Source organism: Dermacentor silvarum, chromosome 2 (assembly GCF_013339745.2).
Source record: "Dermacentor silvarum isolate Dsil-2018 chromosome 2, BIME_Dsil_1.4, whole genome shotgun sequence".
NCBI lineage: Eukaryota > Metazoa > Arthropoda > Arachnida > Ixodida > Ixodidae > Dermacentor > Dermacentor silvarum.
In genome coordinates, this window is record NC_051155.1 from 128309581 (window position 1) to 128331108 (window position 21528).

At 45.2% G+C, this 21528-nt stretch overlaps 1 protein-coding gene across 2 annotated transcripts in view; it reads left to right on the forward strand.

Moving 5' to 3' along the window:
* Positions 1-21528, forward strand: part of LOC119441750 (calcitonin gene-related peptide type 1 receptor-like) — a 152705-nt gene that overhangs the window by 111426 nt on the left and 19751 nt on the right. Inside the window, exons 3-8 of one of the 2 annotated variants that reach the window (XM_037706360.2) lie at positions 7046-7101; positions 7979-8114; positions 9192-9302; positions 19638-19723; positions 20622-20784; positions 20868-20987. In XM_037706360.2, the coding sequence (XP_037562288.1) occupies positions 7069-7101; positions 7979-8114; positions 9192-9302; positions 19638-19723; positions 20622-20784; positions 20868-20987 (649 nt within the window). In that variant the 5' untranslated portion in view covers positions 7046-7068. Of the gene's footprint in view, positions 1-6986; positions 7102-7978; positions 8115-9191; positions 9303-19637; positions 19724-20621; positions 20785-20867; positions 20988-21528 lie in introns of those variants that run through there. The other variant, XM_049661590.1, reaches the window with a different exon arrangement.

Below are 21528 nucleotides of genomic sequence, written 5' to 3' on the forward strand. Positions count from 1 at the left end.
GTAAGAAGGCCAACCGGAAGAGATTCCGCTTTCCTACTGTGCACTGGGGGAAGGGTACGAGGAAAAAAAAACGGAAGAAAAAGCGGAAATATAAAGCAAAGGTTGAATAATACAGAAGGTGGGAAACGTTCGTGAGAACTATAGTCTCTCTAATAGGCCACTCAAACGTAAAAACTTCAAGAGTGCCTTCACCAACTCGGGGTGTGATGACGGCGTAGACCGACGTTCCAGGACTGTCTGCTCTGAAAGCGCCCGGTCGTCAAGACGGGCCAGCGCAATAGATTCTGCCGCAGCATACTCTTGTCTTTCAAGACACTATTTTCCTTCCTTGGCAGGAGTAATATTGAGTGCCACTTGAGAAAAAAAATCACAGCATATCCACGGGGTGAATGATGATGAGCGGGCGAAGCTCCGGAGGGAATCATCGGATCTCCCGCTTAAGGGGACGCTAGCACAAACGCGTTAGAAACGTGCAGTAATCTCTAGTAAGGGGGAGCGGCCACAGCGTCTTACGCAGCCATTTGCACATGCCGGAACGTGCACCGCGTTTGCCGACGCCATCACATGACTGCTGAGAGAGTATACCCCCCGTATTCATAAACGCTCCTCGACTTGAACTTGAGTTGCCACCGCTTTGGGCAGCGCGTTCGAAACGCGTTGAAGGTAAGGCGGAGAGGCCACAGCGTCTTACACCAGCTTCTTACACGGGCCGTAACGCGCTAGCACAAACGCGTTAGAAACGCGCTAAAAACGCGGCCTTTCGTAAATGTTGGGTATTTATTGCCATCGTGGTGCGTGTGTCCATGTCCGCTTCGTGGCGTAGTGGGCTAACGCCGCGCGCTCGGAAGCGAGGCGACCCTGGTTCGATTCCGCGCTACGGACACAACTTCGGAATTTTTTTTCTCATTTTTCTCAGACTGGTTACACACTACTACTACGACGACGGGGACGAACGGGTGCCGCTATAAGGAGCTTCGCCCCTAATAAAGACCAAACGCTCCTTTCTTGAATCTGTCCCTCAAACGGCAGCTTCGGTGTATACGTCAGTGTTAGGGGATGTACACCAAATACTTCGTCGCATGTGGCCTCCCCCTCTCGCGTCGAAGAAGATATGAAAAATTTTAGACTGAGTCTTTCTGTCATATAGAATGTTTTCGCGCTTTGTCTGCGAATGATTATTTCGTCAATAGAAGCCGCTGCCAAAATTTGTGACGTCGTGATCATCTGGTGCTGGAAGTATACAGTGAGTGAGTGAGTAGGAAACAACTTTATAAAGTGAGTGAGTGCGAACTTTATTTAGGTCCTGAGGAAAAAGAATTAAAGCGGGGCCTGAGGACCCGCCAATCAACCCGGTGGCTCCACCCTCGTCGGGGCCGCTAGACAGAGTCCTTCGGCGACAGCGACGTCGCAAGCGGCCTTTTATTGCGTTTGTGTGTTTCTGGTTGACAAGCGTCCGCTCTCGTTTAGAGTGACCTAAGCTTAGAGTGACCTTCCTAGCTATTCGAGGAATCTTGTTGGCTCAAAAAACTTATTATTCCTTTTTTTCTCCCTTAAAAACAGTGTTAAAAAAATCTAAATTGCAGTGTCACCCGAAGAACGATTCATTGAACGCTATACCAAGTTTTAGCGTTGTGCCGACGTTGCTCAGAGTGCGTTCCGAAAATAGGTGGGCGCGACATGTTGACTCCACACAACACCCAAGGCAAACCGCTGCTGGGCCACAGAAACAATGCCCTGGTACCTATCAGGGGTCTCAAAACGCTGACGTGATGTGGAGGGCCGCCGACGGCGTTGCAGGCGTCGCAGCTGAATGGTTCACGAAGAAAATCACAAACTTCTATAGCTTGAGCTATTCATGCCGTTCAACTCGGACCACTCAGAGTTCTGCCTGCGAGGCGAGGCCGAACGTTGCCTTGGCTGCGCTACAGAGTTGATTGAGCGGTGCATAAGCGCTTGGCTTCGGGTTGTTGCAGCCAAACTAACTGCGCGTTTTTCACGTCTCGGCGCACCTCATGGCCGTCTAAAGACCCTCCATAACGATTTCCGTCAACCAGCTGGAGGCGCATCGATCAAGGGGCGAAGTGCATCTTCAAGGGCACCCTTGTTTGGTGTCGTTTGGGCTTGTGAGTCATGCGGAACTAGATTTCTTGGTCTCACTTATGCAATCGCATGTGTCCAGGCGGCTAGGTCCAGTGTTCTAATGTAGAGTTTCCTATTAATCAATGAAGGCAGGGCAATCGTTCCTGTTCGTAAGAATGCAATACGTGTTTCAGAGGTTATATGGGCGTCATCATACGGTGGCTTTATGGGCGTCGATCATCAACCGGTAATCATTGTGGTAATGCATGATCATATACTACATCTGTCGCACACATCGGAAAACTTAAATAGTGAGCGCGTCTTCAGCAAGAGCTGAAACAAAGGTTTGACAGAAAAGAAAAAAGCACGCATAATAAAATTGAGTGAACAGCAAGCAATCACAGAACAGCAAAGTGCACAGTGGACAATGCCACCGCGCCCACTAACTTGTTTACATCATCTTCAAATCTTTTAAACCTAGGCTGAAAAAGCAAAAGGGACACCATAATCAAATACAAACAATGAAAAAAACAACAGCTAAGTTCACTAAACGTGTAAACGGCTGCTAATGCGCATAAAAGGGTACTACACACACACTCTGTGCACAAGTTCTGGACCTAAACGACGTCGCTTAGGTTTCCTAAATTCCTCTGGATTGACGAAAACTGAAAGCGGAAGTACTTGCCGGAGTAAACGTATACAAATCTCAAGGTCGTCGGACAAACTGAATTTATTCGCAATGCAGATGCACAAAGGAAGTTTGTCGAGCGCATTGGAGAGTTCCCAAAGCAAGGTTTGGACTGTTGTCGCCGATTTCGGGTTAAATTCATAGGATGAGAAGGAAATTGGTTTTATCGTGGATTACATGGTTGGCATAGTCCAGCTCAGGGGAGTACAGATGACAGTATCAGGCTAAAAAGAGATAGGATAGTGCAATAGCGCAAAATATATAGGCCGAAAGACATTTATCAGGCTCGCATTCCAAACATCACATTGTTTCGTAAAAAATGAGTAAGAAACATAAAGAAAGGAGAAAGAAACATAGACACATTAGCTCGTCCTTAGTATCGTTCAAAATATTAATTAAACTAATCTAGCATAAAATCGAGGCAGTACATGATTTTAATCAGCGCAGTCACCAAGCTGGCCTTAAAAATTAATGTACAACAATGTCACGTCCATATCTAAGGTGAAGTAATTGAGAAATTGATGGATATCTCCGTAATGTCTTTATAAATTACAAAAAGCCTTCACATTCTCTAGACATAACAGTAGTCTTGGAATCATTGCGCACTATAGGAGCAGTGGAAGAATGTCACAAAATTTGACAGAATATCTATGAAGTCCCCACCGCCACATTAATTCGTCACCTAATACATAACAGTTCAAATCTAAAATCTAGGAAATAATCATCAGCAATGGGCCAGACAAGGAGACAATTTCTGTAGAAATATATACAGGCTACTTTGAAAAACAATTTATGCTGTTCTGTTAGAACAGAAATAATTAGGCGTGAGGATAATCGGAAAAGGCTTCAGCAAGCTATGGTTCAATGATTACATCCTGTGCAGCAAAGGTGGTCACTCACAGGGCTTAGTGACGATGTCGGAGGCGTCGTCGCGTATAGACTTGCAGCGCCGTTTGTGCGACAAAATCGCACACGTGGCCAGCAAGAGCAGACCATGAATTGCTCGCGCGACAGCATGGCAGGCTCCATGCTGTCAGCAACGCGACACCATGGCCACGACCCCAGCAGGTGGTTGTGCAGGACCCTTTCACGTGGCTCGCCCGAACATTGCACTCTCGACCAATGACTTGGGGGTGACCTGGGGGTGTTAGCCGACAATGTCTAATTGCAGGTTCGAAGGTGAATATGCAGAACACAAAGCTAATGTGCAATGGGCTCGTGAGAGAACGGTAGCGGACAATACAGGACCGTGACCAGCAGCTTACAGCTGTCCTGGAAAATAAAAGCGTACGTTACATTCATCCGGTATTAAACGTGTGCTGGAATATCGTGAAAGTTAAGAAAGCTTGAGAGAAACTTTACAATAGTCACTTGTCCTGTCTTTTGGTGATTCTCTGACTGTGATCGTGTTTGTGGCGGTGCAATTTTTTTCTGTTCTTAAGAAGTTAATCGTCACCCTACAGGAGACGGCGCAAGAAAAAAAGGTAGCGTAATGTTGAGACCTAAACAAACTGGGATAGCTTATAGATTAGCGGAGATTGAAAAGAAATATAGTTAAGCAGGTCATATAGCGCGTATATACAGAGCAGATAACCTGTTATCTCCTAGAGCTACGCAGAAGCTGCTGAGGGAAGGAAATATCAGTCGAGGATGGCATACAGCATACGGCGCGCAGGTATACGTTGTTATCCCGAGACGAATCCCGTAGGTCCATAGCGTACACAGAACTCGTATATATATAGAGAGAGAATGTGAAGAGCAAGAACTCGTAGCAACTGCCAGAGGAGATCAGCCCGTCGCGCTTCTGCCTACCCTTCTACTCGGCGACGCTTCGCCTCCTTTCTCCTTCCCCGCTTCGCTCAACGCCATCTAGACTTTTTTCTAGGTGGCGTTGCTTTGCCGCGCGCTATAAAGTCTCTACACCTTTGGAAAAGTGCCGCCATTCTTTGATCAACGCCGCTTCTCTATCTCCTGTATCTCAGATTGGACCATGATAGCGTGCGCTTTCACTTTATATTTTGTTTTTTTCCGCCTCAGAGCCATGTTGAAAGTCACTCTGCGCAGCCGCAGTCACCGGCGGCGGCGGCGGCGCACGCCTGTCCTGAAAGTTTCGACGTGGACTTTCTAGGGGTGCCACCGTCAACTTGCTTTCTCAAGCAAAAAGTAATGAAAAAAACAAGCGCTTTAGGGGAGGAGATGGCGGAGGAAAGAGTATATGGCCGTACTTTTACTATATAGGGGCTCTATAGCGCCCTAAGCGCGCTCCTGCTTACGTTACCCGGCACGTGATTATCTTCTGCACCTCCAGGCGAGTTCCGCCTCAGGCGGCCTCTTCCGTTGCGGCAACAAACATAATTTCGCTGATTTTACAGACGCAGAATGTATGCTTGCGCGTAAGAACGTTCAGTGCAGGCAATGGTAGTCGCTTTGAAAGCAAACAAAAGTGACCTCCTATAAACGAGGAGACTGCTTCATTGGGCTTTTAAAACAAAGCTGTGCGTTAGCGCCCAATGGTTGCGTCAGTGGTGATGTAAATTTGACGTCAGGAGATTGGAACAAAAGCAGATTGGAAAAGTTTTAATTTATAGGGTCCCATATATGAATTTCGAGATGCACACGCTAGAGGACTGCTGCTGCTGCGCAAATCCAAGGGCTTTTGACTTTCAAGGAGAGTTGCAATCTATTACGCCCGGTGCTCAACAAATAAAAAAAAAACATCCGTAGTCAACGCTGCTGTATCATATGAACATATAAGATGCAGATGCGAAGTTTTCGTTTACACTATACTAGGACGAGTGTGGCGCACACAGTGAAGCAGCCATTTGTTTCGTTCCGCACAAGCGTGGGGAGGTAAGGCCACCGTGCGTGGTGTCGAGCACCCAGTTTTTTTTTTTTTTTTTTTCACGACGCCGCCGGCATCGTAAATCTGAAAAGGGGTGCTCCACTTCCGGGTAGGTTCACCAGCGTTCAGATGGGCTCTCAGATGGAGAACAGGCTTTGTAGGGTTCACGGTACGGCAGCTGACATGATGCGTCATCTCGAGCATACGGATTAGGATGGAAGCAGCGAATCAATCTTGTATGCGCGTCGCTCGGATGGCTGTGGATCGATAAAGTGGATCAACATGTTTCGGGAGGAGTATAGGCATGGAAGCGGGAGCGGCGAATCGTTTGTAACTTTTTATGCTTTTTTTCTTGTTTCTTTTTTAGTTTGCCTAGGCTTCGCTGCCATGAGAACACTGGCTTTGTTACTGTGATTGCGAGGAGACGGCAAGCCCTGGATAAGGTTTCCTTGCTGATGGCACGATGAGCTTCCACAAAACATCTCTTTCCTACATATACATATACCTACGCACGAAGAACATTATGTGCAGGTGATGGGTTTACAATGCTCTATAAAGTAGAATGCAGCGCAATGGTTGCATTCTGTAGTGAAATTTTTATTTATTTACACAATCTTTGCCGGACACGCAACTCCAGCGTCGATGATCGCCGTCTTACGACAGTGCAGGATTCCAAGTTGAATGTACAGAAAAGTCATAGCTCCGGCATTAGCACTCGTCTTGGCACTCTCGAAAGCATTTAGGGGCAGACCAGTTGTCTTCGCTAGTTACTCTATTCTGCATCCTGAAGCCTACTTGTAATCACCATTGTGACAAATAATGGTACAAAAGGAAAGCAGCAGATGCAACCAGAAGCTTTGTGCCTTACCGTGTATCTAAACCACTCAAATTAAAATGGGGGATTCTATGCTTCCAGAAATGTTTAAAATAACAACGTATACCTGCATTAAAGAAGAGAGACAAGCAATTACCACACAATCGCGTCTCCCCGCTACACGATTTCTTTTTTTTTTCGATTGTAGGAATAAGCACATCATGTTGATTAAGTGAACAAGGTTGTTGCGTAAGTCAAACAAGATGTTCTAGAAGCGTGGTTGCACATATTTGCGCAAGGTCGCTTTCGACACTACGCAATTTTAGTGGGTAGTAGGTCTTGCTTTTCTAGGTATATTAAAGTTCAACTTTGGGTCTCGGCATTGCTGGCTTTGGTGTAATCAACTAGCTAGGTAATGCGAAACCGCTGTTTTAGAGGTCGGTTTTCTATTATATTAAATTTAATGAAGAGGATTAAAGGAGGCATAAGCAAATCTAATGATTAAAAATAAGAAATAATCTGCTGTCATAAGGTCAGCATGACTATAGCTGCGCACTTTTCTGAAAATACCAGGGAACATATCCCTACTTTCTTGCTTCTCACCTTCATTTATCTCTCGCAGGTTGAACAGACCTGTCTGTCACTATGAGTGGAGGCTGCCGGGTGTCCGTCACACTGGTAAGGCCAAATTCTTTCTCTGTATCACTAAGTGTATCTCTATTCTTCGAGGTGGCGCCTCTGCCTATCAATATATCGTACATAATAGTTAACAGAAAAGTAAACAGCGTGGTTCATTCTCTAACAGCTGTAGCTCTCAGTGCACTCAGCACTTTAATGTGGCTGTGGAATACATAATCACTGCGTCAGTCTTCTAATAAAAAATGACTAAGTGCGTGGCACCATGTGTTCGTGTAACAACACAACTCTATAACATTACATCACAACGTTACTCTTTATTGTGGCCTGAAAACACTGCATGCAAGTGTGGTTCCTACAGTCCACCAAAGCACTGCAGGAAGCATTCTTGAGCTTATACACTTCATCTTTAGTTCATACCGTAGTTGTTTTTCTTTTTTTGCTCCATCGTGTAGTCGTCAGTTGGGAGAGGGCTCGATTTCTACAAATCTCTTGCAGGAAAATAAATCACCTGTCTTTATTTTTCTTTCTTTGTGTGCGGCCCGACCTAAAGCGACGAAAAGTGACAGGCACGCAGAGAAATCACAAATAGACACAATGAAGCTTTCTTTCTCGGTCAGGATAAGAACAATAACCACGCACAAACTGGCCCAATTCACTGGTCTAGTGAATAATTTATTCGATAAAAATGTTGTTAATATTCACTTCAATTATATTGAGCTACCATAGCTTGCGTGGGGCCTCGAATGATGTTTTCAATATGTTATGTTTCATCAGCCTTCACTTGGGTATTGTACCGCCAAACAATGCCATGGTCTTTTTTATTTAGTTACTTTCTTGCTCCCTTCATTATATTGCTCAAATTCAGCTGTAACGAGTCACACATTTCTCGCGTGTTGTCCAAACTGTGCCACTGTAGCTCCTGTCAGCATGCTTGCTGCCCTGGTTCGGTTCGAGTGCGCACGGCTCCCGCACCGAGCGCGTGTTCGCCCAGCTGAAGGCACTGCGTGAGTGTGAGCAACGGGCCCTGTTCGACGCCGGCGACAACGACACAGGTGAGAATGCCTTGAAAAGCAGTTAGTGAAGAACACGGGGGGTATCTACAACCAAAGCGGATATACTGTACTTTTCAAGCAATCGCTCGTATGCCCACGCCTACGCAAAAATTTCCATTATTGTAAACGACGTGATGGTTCTTGCGCGGAAGAAATAAGCGCGTCCTTGAAGCCGTGCGAGTTTGCTCGCCTGTGCCACTTGAACCTGAGAAGTCATAATGCACTTCGGGAAAAGCAATCGTAGCTTTATAGAATAACTCCTTGATGTCACTGAGAAGTAGAAAGCAACAATGTGAAGCGAACCTAAAGGTATCCGGTGCGGCTCTCACTAGCTGTAGGTAGTGCATGCTAGTTTGTTCTTGTTGTTTAGAGTGTAGTACTACATCAGCACCAAAAAGTAGCAAAGCTGCTACCATGATCGGGCGTTTTTACTTTCGATGACGAATGTACCTCCCAAGCATACCGGCAAAGGTTTATGCGTCTCCAGTAAAAAGTATTCTGCCTTCGGCGTTAACTACTGTTATCATATAGATGTTCGCTTTCGGCAAAGGATTCTGTGAATGCAATTGTGTGACAGAAGGTCATATTTGCATTCCCAAGGGACATTGCTTTCTTTTTTTTTTTGTGGTGTGCTTTCACTTCATGTGAATGCGTGGTTTGTCTGGCTGCAGCGATACTGAGTAGGCTTGCAGGTTCCCCAGTGAGCGCTTTCAGTGTCTAAATAACTTCTTGCGTAGCTTGATGGAAACAACCGTTCTTGCTTATGCTGTTAAAACCCCAGAGAAAAAGATGCCAGGAAATGTCTCGTGGTGTGGAAGCTGATCATGTTTTAGTCTGTTTGATATCGAGACATACGTGTATAGCTTGTGAAAAGCGTGTATGTTATGCTCGATGTGGACAATCTATAGTACAGTGAGGGACTGCAGTAAGCAGACACAGATCTAATGCTAAAACGTGGTGCGCATGAGGCGATATATTGATGTGGCGTGTTCGTGGTCGAGATGGAAGCAGATGCACCCTCTAATTCAGTGCATCTGTGCCTTGCTCTCTGCTGTTGCTCCCATTGCGAACCGGCAGCATCGTGCGACTGGCGATTCGACGGTTGGCAGTGCTGGCCACCGACGCCGCTCGGAGCCACTGCCCGCGCAGCCTGCCCGGACCTGTTGCCTGGTGAAGTGAACTCCACTGGTGAGCATGGCTAAACGTTCGTGCAATGAACCGATACTCTGGTGTAATGTGTACACTGCACTTTTAAGCGTGAAGTGTAAGTGTGCTTTTGCTATACACTATTGGCATCGTTTCCTGCATGTTGTTTCCATGTCACTTGTAAAACAAGGAAGCTAATGGATGCCTGCCAAGTTAGCGAAAACGGAGCTCTCCGTCTTGTGAAACAGTTCGAATACAGTTTAAATGTTAAAAAGTTTATTTAAGTCGGGAGCCAATCTCGAAAATTGCTTTTGTCTTAATTGTAGATTTTTTAACAGCCTTATAAAATATTTCTTATGTATACCAAGCTTATATCAACGCCGAATGAAAGTACTAGCAAACGCGCTTCCATAAACCATGCATACTGACCGGCAGGTTAGCGGCAGAACCTTTGTTTTGCGTGATAAAAAAAGTCACAGGCCTGCGCGGCACACGCAGCACAGTCACAGCGTAAGCTGGTTGAGCGGCGCAAGAGTAGCTCCAATTTCGGCACCACGCACAACACTGCACACCACGGCACCACGCACAACACGAAGTGTCTGGCAACACGCCAGACACTTCGCGGCGAAGTGTCTTCACCTCGATTTTGACGAGAACGATCTGAACTGTCCGTACAGCGTCGACGGCGAGCTCCGGCTTGTAATGCTCTCTGCACAGCAGTCTGCTTAGCTCGATGATGCCTAATTGTAGCCGCGCTCGTAACTCTACGATTCGCTTCTTCAGCAGCGGTTCGTACCTTGCGAGGAGATGTCATAACGTGTATCGAAGAGGTACCCAGAATATGTGGCGCACATCTAACATCGGGATAGCGTTGATTGCACACCTCGTCTGAATCGCATCTCATCGTCTGCGCCTGCACGCGCGGCGGTTGGAGGCACTTTAACTAGAGGGTGCCATCATACTGATGGAGGCTCGGGTCGTCTGCACCTGCGCGTCTGTCTATAAGGCGCGTTTAAAGGGAATATTTCTGCTGTCTCATAGCAAGCGCTTGCGTGGCCCAGTGGTAAAGTATCGGACTCCCACGCAGCGGGTCTGGGTTCGATCCCGGCGGAAAGCGGGTACTTTTTGCCCATTTCCGGCGATAGCGGTTACGGCCAAACGCCGGCGGCGGCATCATCGCGCACCGAAACGGCTATTGGAATGAGCCAATAACAGCTTGCGCTGTAAAAAAAATGTTAAAACGTGAAACATGACCTTACAATGTCGGCTGATTTACTCCGCTCCGTCTACGATGAAAAGCAAAATAAATTAAAATCAAGGGGTTCACATGGCAAAACTATGATTTCTATATGACGCAAGCAGTATTGGCGGCTTGTGAATTAATTTTGAGCTCATAACAATCTCTTTCTTGCCCCCAATCCGCTGGACGCGGGTGTTTCGCATGTCGCGCCCCCATCGAAATTCCGCGGCCGCGGCCGGGATTTGATCCCGCGACCTCGTTCTCAGCAACACAGCACCATCGCCGCAAATTCTCCGCGGCGGGTAATATTCGTCTTAATATAATAGCGCGCTATGTCGAAACGGTTTTTTGATTTACTTTATTTTGTTGGATTTGGCTATTCGGCGTAAGTGAACTCTTGGCCCATCCTCTAGAATGCTTACGCGGCATTGTGGCACAAGGGGCTGAAAATCCTTCAATGTGGCAAGATATATTTGTGCTTACACTTGCCAGCACTATTGATCTTTTGACGAGCGTCGTACATCGCCTTCATGCTCGTGACATCATTGCGTAGACTTCTCAGGCTGTGAATCTTCCTGACTTATTGTTTGCATTTTGGCATAGCTTGGGAGCGGGGTACTGCAAAAACAAAAAAAGCGTAAAATTAAAGTGGATAAACATAAACATTACAATATCCCGCGCGGCATACGCTAACAGCGACCGTTGCCGTTATTTGGATTGAGTTTAATTCACACCGCTTGACTGAACCTTCGCGTCAGACAGATTCCAGCATGTGCGTTGAATCTGCGCAATATGTTTACGTTCAGAATGCTACGTACCACGCAAATTATTCTGTTAGGTTGCCATTAACCGCTCTTAAAGGTCCTTATTTACACGACTAACTTCATATCGATCAACCATAGCTGTTCTTTTTGCGCAGGGAGAACAATGCCAAGATCTCCGTGATTCTATGCCAGATATTTATTTCGATAGCGCTGACGTTCCCAGAATGACTTGTAAGCAGGCCTAAAGGTTCAAGGCCCCTGTATATGCATAATCTGCATTATTGTAAATATAAGAGATGCTGCGCCATGACCTGGAAATAAAATGTGCACCGCCAGCCCTGCGGGTTAGATGTAGAAATTGAACAGATCCGTACGTTTATGCTAAGCTTCTTTATCGCTATCTGCAAAAGTTGCATTCGTTCGTAAACTTCGCAAAGTCTTCGCAAGATATTTATATAGCCTTTCAAGAGAGGATACAATAATATGTTCGCTGTTATTGTACTAATCTCGTACAGGAGCTCTACCATCCGTTTGCGTAAATCAGTGGGCAAATACACTTTTTTTTTAGTTTACAACAAGACTGACGATGCCAGCACTGCATAAGTTGCTGATGAGATGCTGTGCCGCTTGTTTACAAGAGCGTTGAACCTATAGGCTTTCTTGCCAGTGATGCGTGTGCATGGGCACGGCTTCGTACGCCAGATAGACGACTCACTCTAGAGAAGCCCAAATGCATCTTCGCAATGTTTTCTTTTGGTGACAACGACGGCTCTCGTGTCCGGAGTCGTGGTACCACGTATGCAAATGCGAACGCTTCCCTCCTAACAGCGGTGTCCCTGCGGAAAAACTTAGGAGAGAAGGTGCCTAGAGCAGAGACTTACCGCGACACACTGTGTATTTACGGCCCCTGACGAGCAGTGTGGCTATTGTCTAAGTTTGCGAATTTACTTAAAACGCGAAACTATCTTGGAAGCCCCCGACACATAAAATAAAACCAGGGTGTTTAAACTAAATATGTGACCCTCGCAGTCCTTCAGAATGCCTTATATGCAAAAGGCGGGCTGCGAACACGTAGCACAGCGTTAAAAATGTTTGCATATTTTATCCTGCTCAAATTGCACTCTTGATCACATGAGAAAACGGAAGCTCGCCTGCGCAAGATAAAAAAATATGGAGCCAAATAATGTCGAGCAGTGGCCGTGCTTTAAGGCTTGTGCCCCCGTTTGGCACTTTGTGCTTCCATTCATTCCACACAGTTATGTACAGCACACGTCAAAATTTACGACAATATTATTAGAAAACACAAAATGAATATTTCATCCGTGTGATAAATACAATAGCATTCTCTGCGCATATGTTCTGAAAAAAAAGTGCGCTCATAAAGTGTACTCTGATCTTATCACTCAGGGCAATAAGACGTTATATGACACTTGTGTAAGCATGCCTTCCCTCTCGCTTTTCCACAAAGAAATTGATTACCAGATGAATTGTGCGCAGTGAGAGTGCGCATACCATACTTTGTCCTTTCTTTGGAGAATGTTATGTTTCCTCAAATTAGTGTAACTTTCAAGAAAAGCTCGTAGTAGACATTTTACGCATAAGCCATTTTGCTTAGTTCCGCGGGTGTCGGACGTCATGTACTGGATGATTATATTACACGCCTGCTTAGTATATATTTCTGCGGAGGACTGAAACTTATGTGCAGTATAATGTGGAAAATATCTCAGGAGTGTTGATCTCTGCAGAACGCAGGTGGTGCACAAAAATACCCCAGTGACAGTGATTGATAAGTTCGTTCACGGCTGTCTTGCTAATGTAAGCTGACCGCGATGACGAAACTTCCGTGTCGCTTTCTGACGCCGGTTCACAATTTAATTACTGCTAAACTGTGTGCGAACTGTCATTGTCCAATGTTAAGTAGATTTCGCTTGACTTTGCCTGTAGGGTTTTGTGTGCCTTTTCTGAATGCTGTATACAAGTGCACTCAAGACCAACACGCTCTCCATGAAGGCTTTCGTTTTGGTTTACTTGTTGGCGAGGTTGACAGCAAAGCAGGTTTACCATAGCATTTTTCTTTACTGTGAGTGGCTAAACACAAACAAGATACCTCTCTTTGCAGAGACTCCGTTCTATGTACTCACCACCAGTAGGACTAAAAATAAGGGTAAAGAAGACCCTTCAGGCTATTGTACATACGAGGCACGTAATATTTCTGAATTACGAGTGACTATGAGCCGCCGTTTCAGTTTGTTTGCTATCCTTCGAGGTGCAGATAATTGAAGCGTCAGCTCCTAGGCGTAAGCACTCAGCTTATACACCCTTTTTATGCTTACAGAGTTCCCGAAAGACTTTCGGTTAATACTTTTGGACCATCGCAAGTTACCAGAGCCTATAAATATAGAAAACTCTCCAGCTGGCACCAGTTTTGTGTTACAGTTAGAATGTTTGACAAGTGAATTTTACTGCTAAGTAGAACATGAAAGCTGCATACATGAGCTCAACGCACAGGGCACGTTCCCTATATATGAACGCATTATGAACATGTTGTTGCCTCAAAACATGACTCGTACATGTGCCTATACCATTCTATGGGACAAAAAACTTCTTTATGTTTGGCTATTTTGACTGTTGAAAATGCATGGTCCGAAGTTTCTTGGGGTGATGAACACACTGCCGCCACAGTGTGGATAAAAAGGTCTATACGATTGATTGTTTGTGCACTTATGGCGCTGCTTTTTTTCAATGCCTGTATGTCACAGGATGCCAAGACTATCGAGTTGCTGTGGCGTAAGAAGCCATGAGAATGATGGATGTTATTTTCACCCTTTCTTGTGCTTGCATGCTCGATTGGGTTAGGCATATGCACTGACACGGAAGCTTCGTTAGGTGGTCGCTACGAGCTAGTTTGAACTTGACTAGTGTGGAGGTATAGCAGAGGTTTGCTGTCTTTCGGCACATGAAACGTTGGGGTTAGTTCTTCCAACAATCTAGAAAAATGTGAGCAATGTGTTAGCATGTTGTACAATTGAGTAAGATTTCTTTGTTCTCGGCGCTTTAAGACAATGAAATACGCCGAGATACTGCGCTTGGCGTAACAGCAAGGCTAACTCCTCATGCCTGGACTAAATTGGCAACCACATAACCAAAAAAAAATACATACTGGCGCATTATCGAGAACACAAATCTCTCTCCGAAGGGTTTCACAAATGCCCCAAAATAACTGGTCTCGAATTTATCTATTTCTCTGGCACGCATGCCACAAACAAGCAACTACACTTGCTACCGCTCACAACATAAACGTCCTGCTTCAAGCGTTTGCCCTCTTGTTTGCAGGTTACAGTGAATTAATTTGACCGACATCATAGTGTTGAACGAACTATATGCCCATGCTGTAGCAGTAAACTGAGTTTTGCCTGATCCGAAGAAAATAATAAAACATTTATCTTAATACTACCCGCTTTTCCATTCCCGTTATACAGTTAAGGCTCGGGATGAGGCGCCGTTTTCCAGGCGCCCCTGTTTTAATATCCGTTTTCTGTTTTCATATACAATCCTTTGATCATTAGTAGCTTTATGACTCTTTGCGTAACGAAGGCCAAGCCTATCGAGTTTTCGACTGCGCCATCAGCAGTAGTTAGGTTATATGGAACTAGGTACTGCTCGGCTTTCAAAGCACGTTCTTTGCGCCAGGTGTCAGTCGTTCAATTAGCTAGGAAAATAAAAAAGGGGCAAAGTGGGCGAATGAAAATGGCCAAACCCTACTAGCGGAGTTTCAGAAATAAATATTACGAAAGCAGGTAGACGATGCATCAAGCCCCGTCAGCGTTTCATTTAGTTTCTAGTTGCTGCTCGTTATCTCTACGTGTTCTACTTCATTACTTCAGTTTCGCGCTAATCGTAAATACTAAGAGATGCCATGTTCCGTGCCTTTCTTTATTTTTCTGTCACACGGTGACAAGATATCTTGCAGTGCAAAATGTGGTAGAAGCATACCAGGGAGACATAAATAAAATGCGAAATAAGGAGGTTAACCGGAATACAAACATCCAGTTTTGTACCCTACACCGGTGAAAAAGTAAAGGAAGACGAAAATTTGAAAAGGAAAGCCGAGAAGTGAAGCGCATGCAGATAAAGAGACAGAGATAGGAAAAAATGTGGTTGATCCCTCTTATATAGGAATCGGTATAGAACACGACAGTGAAACGTGTCTTCACAGAAGTAGTGTAATGTTTATTGCACATTGATATATAATGTCTATTGGTGTTTTGTGGCTAAAGCGCCCTTAGGCGTTGATGCACCCACGCTGACGCCTGGTGGCACGTCTCCTCCATCACGACTACCAACGTCGATGACCATGAGCAACCGTCGTGCATATGGAAGCTGCACTACGCTGCACACGCTAGCACAACGCGAAAGACGAAGCACGTAACTGACACACTAATACAACGCGCAAGACAAAGCACGTAACTGAATCGTCACCGAGTCAAATCAGCGCGTACAGCGCGTCGTAATTGCAGCCTCCGCGATCAACTTCAGAAACATTTTCAGAGCTAATTGCGGAGGCCACGCTCCGCTGTGCTGAGTACGGTGAACGCCACCTAGGTGGCGTTGGTAGTGCTTCTTGATGCCAGCGTCCCTTCGAATGCTGGCATCGAGGCGTCGTAGTGCTGAGACCACCGAAGCGTTCACTGTCGGTGCGCGTTAGTGTCATAATGCAGTACTTCTCTTTTCTGCTCGTAGGCGGCGGCACCGCCCCGAGCAAGAGCGCGGGTACACGGAGGAGTGTTAGATATATAAGGCGCGTCTGTGTAGCTCTCTGCAAATGCGTTTGTGGCGCAATGGGTTAAACGCTCGGCGATCTATCGTCGCGGACCGAGAGGTCGTGGGTTCGATTTCCAAATTTTGCATGTTTGTGGAACTTTTTCTTCTGGTTTCTTTCTTTCTATTATGTTCGTGTATGTTCTATGACGTATTTCCGTGACGGAAATACGTCAGTGAAGTCTTGGTGGACCCCGGCATAAAACACTTTCGTGTTAAAACATAATCAAGCACACAGAAAACGCGGGCGTGTTAGACTTAACTAAAACACTTGAACGAATGTACTTCCTTAGCGAATTCGTCTCCTGTTGGTTCTGAGGACTGCCTAAGTCGGCCTTCCAAGATCATTTGTTTCGAACGCGGCCGATTGTCGAGGTGTGTCAGCGCTGTCGCGATGCCACACCTCGCACAGTCCTCGCTACTGTCTGCGGCTGCTGTAGCGAGGACAATTACAAAGGAGATGTTCGGTGGTTAACCCGGGGCTGCAATCGTCACAGGGCATCTCTATGTGATGCAAGCAGTCTCTATGCGTCTTGTGAGTCACTGCCGAATATACCAGGTGTTTCTACGAAGACTGTAAGTAATATTTAAAGGCAGCCGTTTTGAAATAGGAGGACCTTTCCTTCGGAGACATCCGGTCAGTGATGGCCACCAGCGGAAGAGGGTGATACGCTGTAATTGGTGTAATAAACAAAACAATGATTAATTAACCTATAACTTTTTAGGGGCGAAGCTCCTTAATGTGTGGGTCGTTCCCTCCTCTGTAGTAGTAGTAGTAGTAGTAGTAGTATGTAGCCACCTCTAGTTTATGAATTGCTCAATAGATGGCGTTGTGTGTCCGTATATGTATGTATACGCATATACACATATATATGTATATGTATAGTATAACCGGAAGCCGACTTCCCCTTCCGTTTCCACTTCCTGTTCCGCTTCCGTTTCCACTTCCGGTTCCGCTTCCGGTTCCGGAAGCCAGCTTCCGGCTTCCGGAGAACGCTTCCGGCGTTTTTCTCTCTCGTCCGTAGCTAGGTGCGCTGCGGTGCACAAGGGCGTAGGGAGCCTACATGCAACGCCGTTTTATAGGGAGCCTACATGCAACGCCGTTTTAAAACGGCGTTGCATGTAGGCTCCCTACAAGGGCGTTCGTTCCCGACGCGCGCTTTCGTTCTCTCTCGTTCCCGACGCGCGCTCTCTTTATCTCTCGTCTGTAGCTGTGGTTTACCCGAATGATCCCCCGGAGCTTCGCCCCACTCATCATCATTCACCCCGTGGATATTCTGTGATTTTTTTTTAGTTTTAGCGTGCTCGTCGTAATCGTGAAATTGAAGCGAGGTTTCCGTACAAGCCATACTAGCTTCGCACAAGCTTACGTAATGCAGCAGTGGGCAGTCAGGTCGCCACAACACCGAGGAGCATGAAGCCGCAGCGCGCTCGCTATACCGCGGCTTGGTGACGTAAGCTGAACGTCGCCCCGAGGCGGCGCTGCTTTGTGCTCGCTGCATCCTCCCAGTTTCGGCTCCGCGCACTCCGATAGGCAAGTTTAATCGTGCCGCAGTTCCAGAAATAATCACATTTTTTCCATATCCAAAAGTTAATATGGCTTGTACGGAGAGCTCGCTTCGATTTCACGATTACGGCGAGCCTGCTGAAACTAAAAGTTTTAAATTTTGTTAATGAATTTCTTTATTTAGCAACCAATTACCACCCTTCACCCGTCACCCCATGGTTACCATCACGTCGAAGGAACCGTCCTTCTATATCACAACGGCTGCTTTTAAATAGTAGAGTCCACGTAGAAACGCCCGGTATTTATAATAATAATAATAATAATAATAATAATAATAATAATAATAATAATAATAATAATAATAATAATAATAATAATAATAATAATAATAATAATAATAATATTCAATCGCTCGATCATGTTGGCAGCACCCAGGAAAACCCACGAGCTAGGTCGGAGTGCTGGCGCAGGCATACATTTAATAAAAAAAAGCAGCAGATGAATATATGTACAAAACAAAACCAATGAATAAAAAATTATGCAAGTGTTACACGTTTGTAAAACGTGAAGGCGAAAACCTGCCAGTTGTGGAAGAAGACGACGACGACGTACGCGGGAGCAGTGGCACGAGCGCGCGGGGCAGTTTGGGAATGCTGGCGTGACCAGCGGCATCGAAGCCAGCTGTGGAAGAAGACGACGGCGACAAACGCGCGAGCATTGGCATGAGCACGTCACTGTGACCACGTGACGTGTGCAATCAGGCACGCACTATAGCACATTATATCCACATCTTTAGTAAGTCATACCGGTGGAGCAGCTGTGGCTTCACGGCAACATGCACGTTTCGCACCGCGGAGGCCCGGGTTCTATTCCCACCCAGACCGAACTTTGCTAAGATTTGTCTTCAAAGCCACGAATTTACTTTGTTTACAGGAACCTCTCTGAGAAACGTGACGTCAATCCGATCATTTTTATTCGCGTTATTACTCTTTGCGGCGTCGGCCATTTTTCGTCACGCCACAGTTCAGCCAAGGTCACTGCAAGCTAACCGCCAAGAACACCGCCAACATAGCCAGCTAAGGCTTTTCGCCTTAAAAAGGAGAAACTTTGAAAGAAGAGTGTACATACAGCAAGGCGCAAGGTGCATACAAAAAAAAAGAGGAGAAGGGCAATTGAACAATGTGTGAACTGTGACACAGCAACAATAACTATGAGACAACAAAGGAAGGCTCGGAAAAGAACAATGAAAGTGAGGTATCAAAAATATCAGGAACGTGAAAATAATAATAATTAGTATTATAATAATCAATTAATCAATCAATCCATGTCTTTTATAGTGCCCCGGTTCAGCTACGGAACCTTTGTACTGGTGCACTTAGAGTAATACGCAAGACAAAATGTACAAAGACATATGTGGCGGACAAAACAATGCGAGATGGAGAAACAAATAGGGAAACGGAAATCGATGAGGCAGGCGTAAAAGGGAGTTAGTCATACGACGTGATTATCTAAGTATATACGAAACACAGGAAATGAACTCTGAAATATATCAATACCGGCATAATACTTATTACATGTTTGTTGGAGTCAAGCCATGGGATAATAATAATCTTTATTTCCACTGTAATATGATGGGGTGACAAGGGGAAAAATCTTACAAACAGCTTCACTAGCTTCTTCCTCCCCAAAGAGAAATTACATTTTTCTTACAAATTTTACCTCGTACAAATCTTACACTTTTCTTCTTGATGCTGCAAGTACATACGCAAAGCTCTATATTGTGTACTCAGGCCCTGTGGATAATTGAACAATACTGAATGCAAAGTTGATACCTTGTGAGTTCTTTTTACTTACAAAGTGTACTTTTCTTATACCTACGAAATAACAGTTTAAATGTAGCAGACTTAGGTTGAACTGAACATTATACAAGCACAATCTGCATAATTTTTCTTCGTCTCCTTCGTTCCCAATTTGATTGAATTGTTTGATTGACTTACTATATTAGGTAAACTAGTCCATGGCTGATAAATACCGGTGCACTATTGCAGGGACGGCGAAGTACCGGTGCCTGGCTAACGGTTCGTGGAACGGTGAAACAGGCAACTACAGCGCCTGCACAAGCTCGCCTTATCACGTAAGTACTATTATGGCGTTTGGTGCAAAACGGTATTTTCTTAATTGCATTGTTGACGCGTTCTTTTTATGAGAAGAACCCACTTTTATATTACTTTTAGAACTGTCGACAAGATATACTGTCATTTGGAGGCGTACAGAAAATATACGAAAAAAATAAGGGTCATTCGAGCTCCCACCATTCATGGTGAATAACCTAAAAATATATCATTCAAAGTAACATTTATCTAAATATTTGGGAAAAAATGCCTGCGTTCTACATGTCCGCCACCAAAATGAAGGGCTGCCCTAGATAAACCTTAAGTATACGTTTATATCTGGATATATCTTTTTCTGTTCAATGGTAAATTCAGGCGCACAATAATTCGCCTGTACCTAAGCTTATTAGGACGTCCTTACACTCATATAATACATCTACATAAAAAAATAGGCATCCTGTATTTAAACTCTTCCCATTTTTCCAGAAGATCCATACTGTTCACTGGTTTTGGCACGTAAAACCCCATAACTTAACTTAACCATACTGTTCACTGTTCAATTGTCACTGGCGCTTTATTCTTCATTTACACTTCCTTAAAGATAGACATGACTAAATATTATATTCATATAGGAACATGGGGGTGGTTATCTAATATAATAAAAGTCGCAGAGCATAATAAGATGAAAATCAACACCATAAAACGTCGCAATGACAACAGATACTGAGCACATTTAGCCCTAATTGATATACGATAGCCAACATTTCAAGCAGAGGACAGGTTAGGCAAAGCAGTTAGGCCTCGCCAGTTGAGCAAATACTCTCCAGCCTGTTTCCCCAGCCGTGGAGGTCGCTATAAGCTGCGTTTTCCTTCAGTTTCGCCTGGTAACGTACTCATCATTCAACATATTTTTTGTTGTAGGAGACCGAGCTGACGTTGCTGCGCGCCATTGCTAACGACATCGGCGAGTACGTTCCCTGGGAGCAAATCTCAGCGCGAGGCGAGAACTGGATGTGGCAGGAGAAGATCGGGCACTTCAAGCACTGCCTCGAGAACGTGCTGCTCAAGCCTCCCGCGGAGAACGGTATGGCCTGGCACGTCAAGCGGCCTTTCACGTCGATGGACAGTGAGGATCGAATATTTCCATCAGGGCGCTCTTTCTCGCAGATGGAAACCAGACATTGTGCCCCCGCACTTGGGATGGCTGGAACTGCTGGGACGACACGCCTCCCGGTCGGACAGTGCACGCGCCTTGCCCTCAGTTTGTGGCCGGGTTTCTGTCAACTCGTAAGTTAATTGCACCGACACCACAGCGGAAGTTCAACGCAGCATGGCGCACTTCCTTAGAAGGTTTGACATGTAGCATTATAATTGACTCAACAGTGTCAAGAAATGCTACAGAGCATGGAATAAGGCAAAAAACATCGAACTTTGCGACATGTCACGACACTGGTCTAATTTACGACTTGCGTTTTCATTGCTTCACTACCGTAAACAAATCTTCATACCACTGGAATAAAGAGAAGTGCTCCTCAAACTAAATAGAACCGATGAGATCTGCCCTAATATGATCGAATACAATGTGATTAAACAATAAATACGAATTAAAATAACAAATTTTAATGCAGCGTTGTATTAAATTGACAACTTTACGTTTGTTTATTTAGAAAAGCTGTAAGGCGCGTAGCAAATAAATGGTTTGAGGATGGCACCAAAGATTGTTGAGCAACGAGCAACGGAATATACAATAGAGCGATCGCTATTTCCATCAGCATCACATATTTTCGCTGAAACCGAATATTTGCTTCCAGAGTTTTCTGTAGATTTG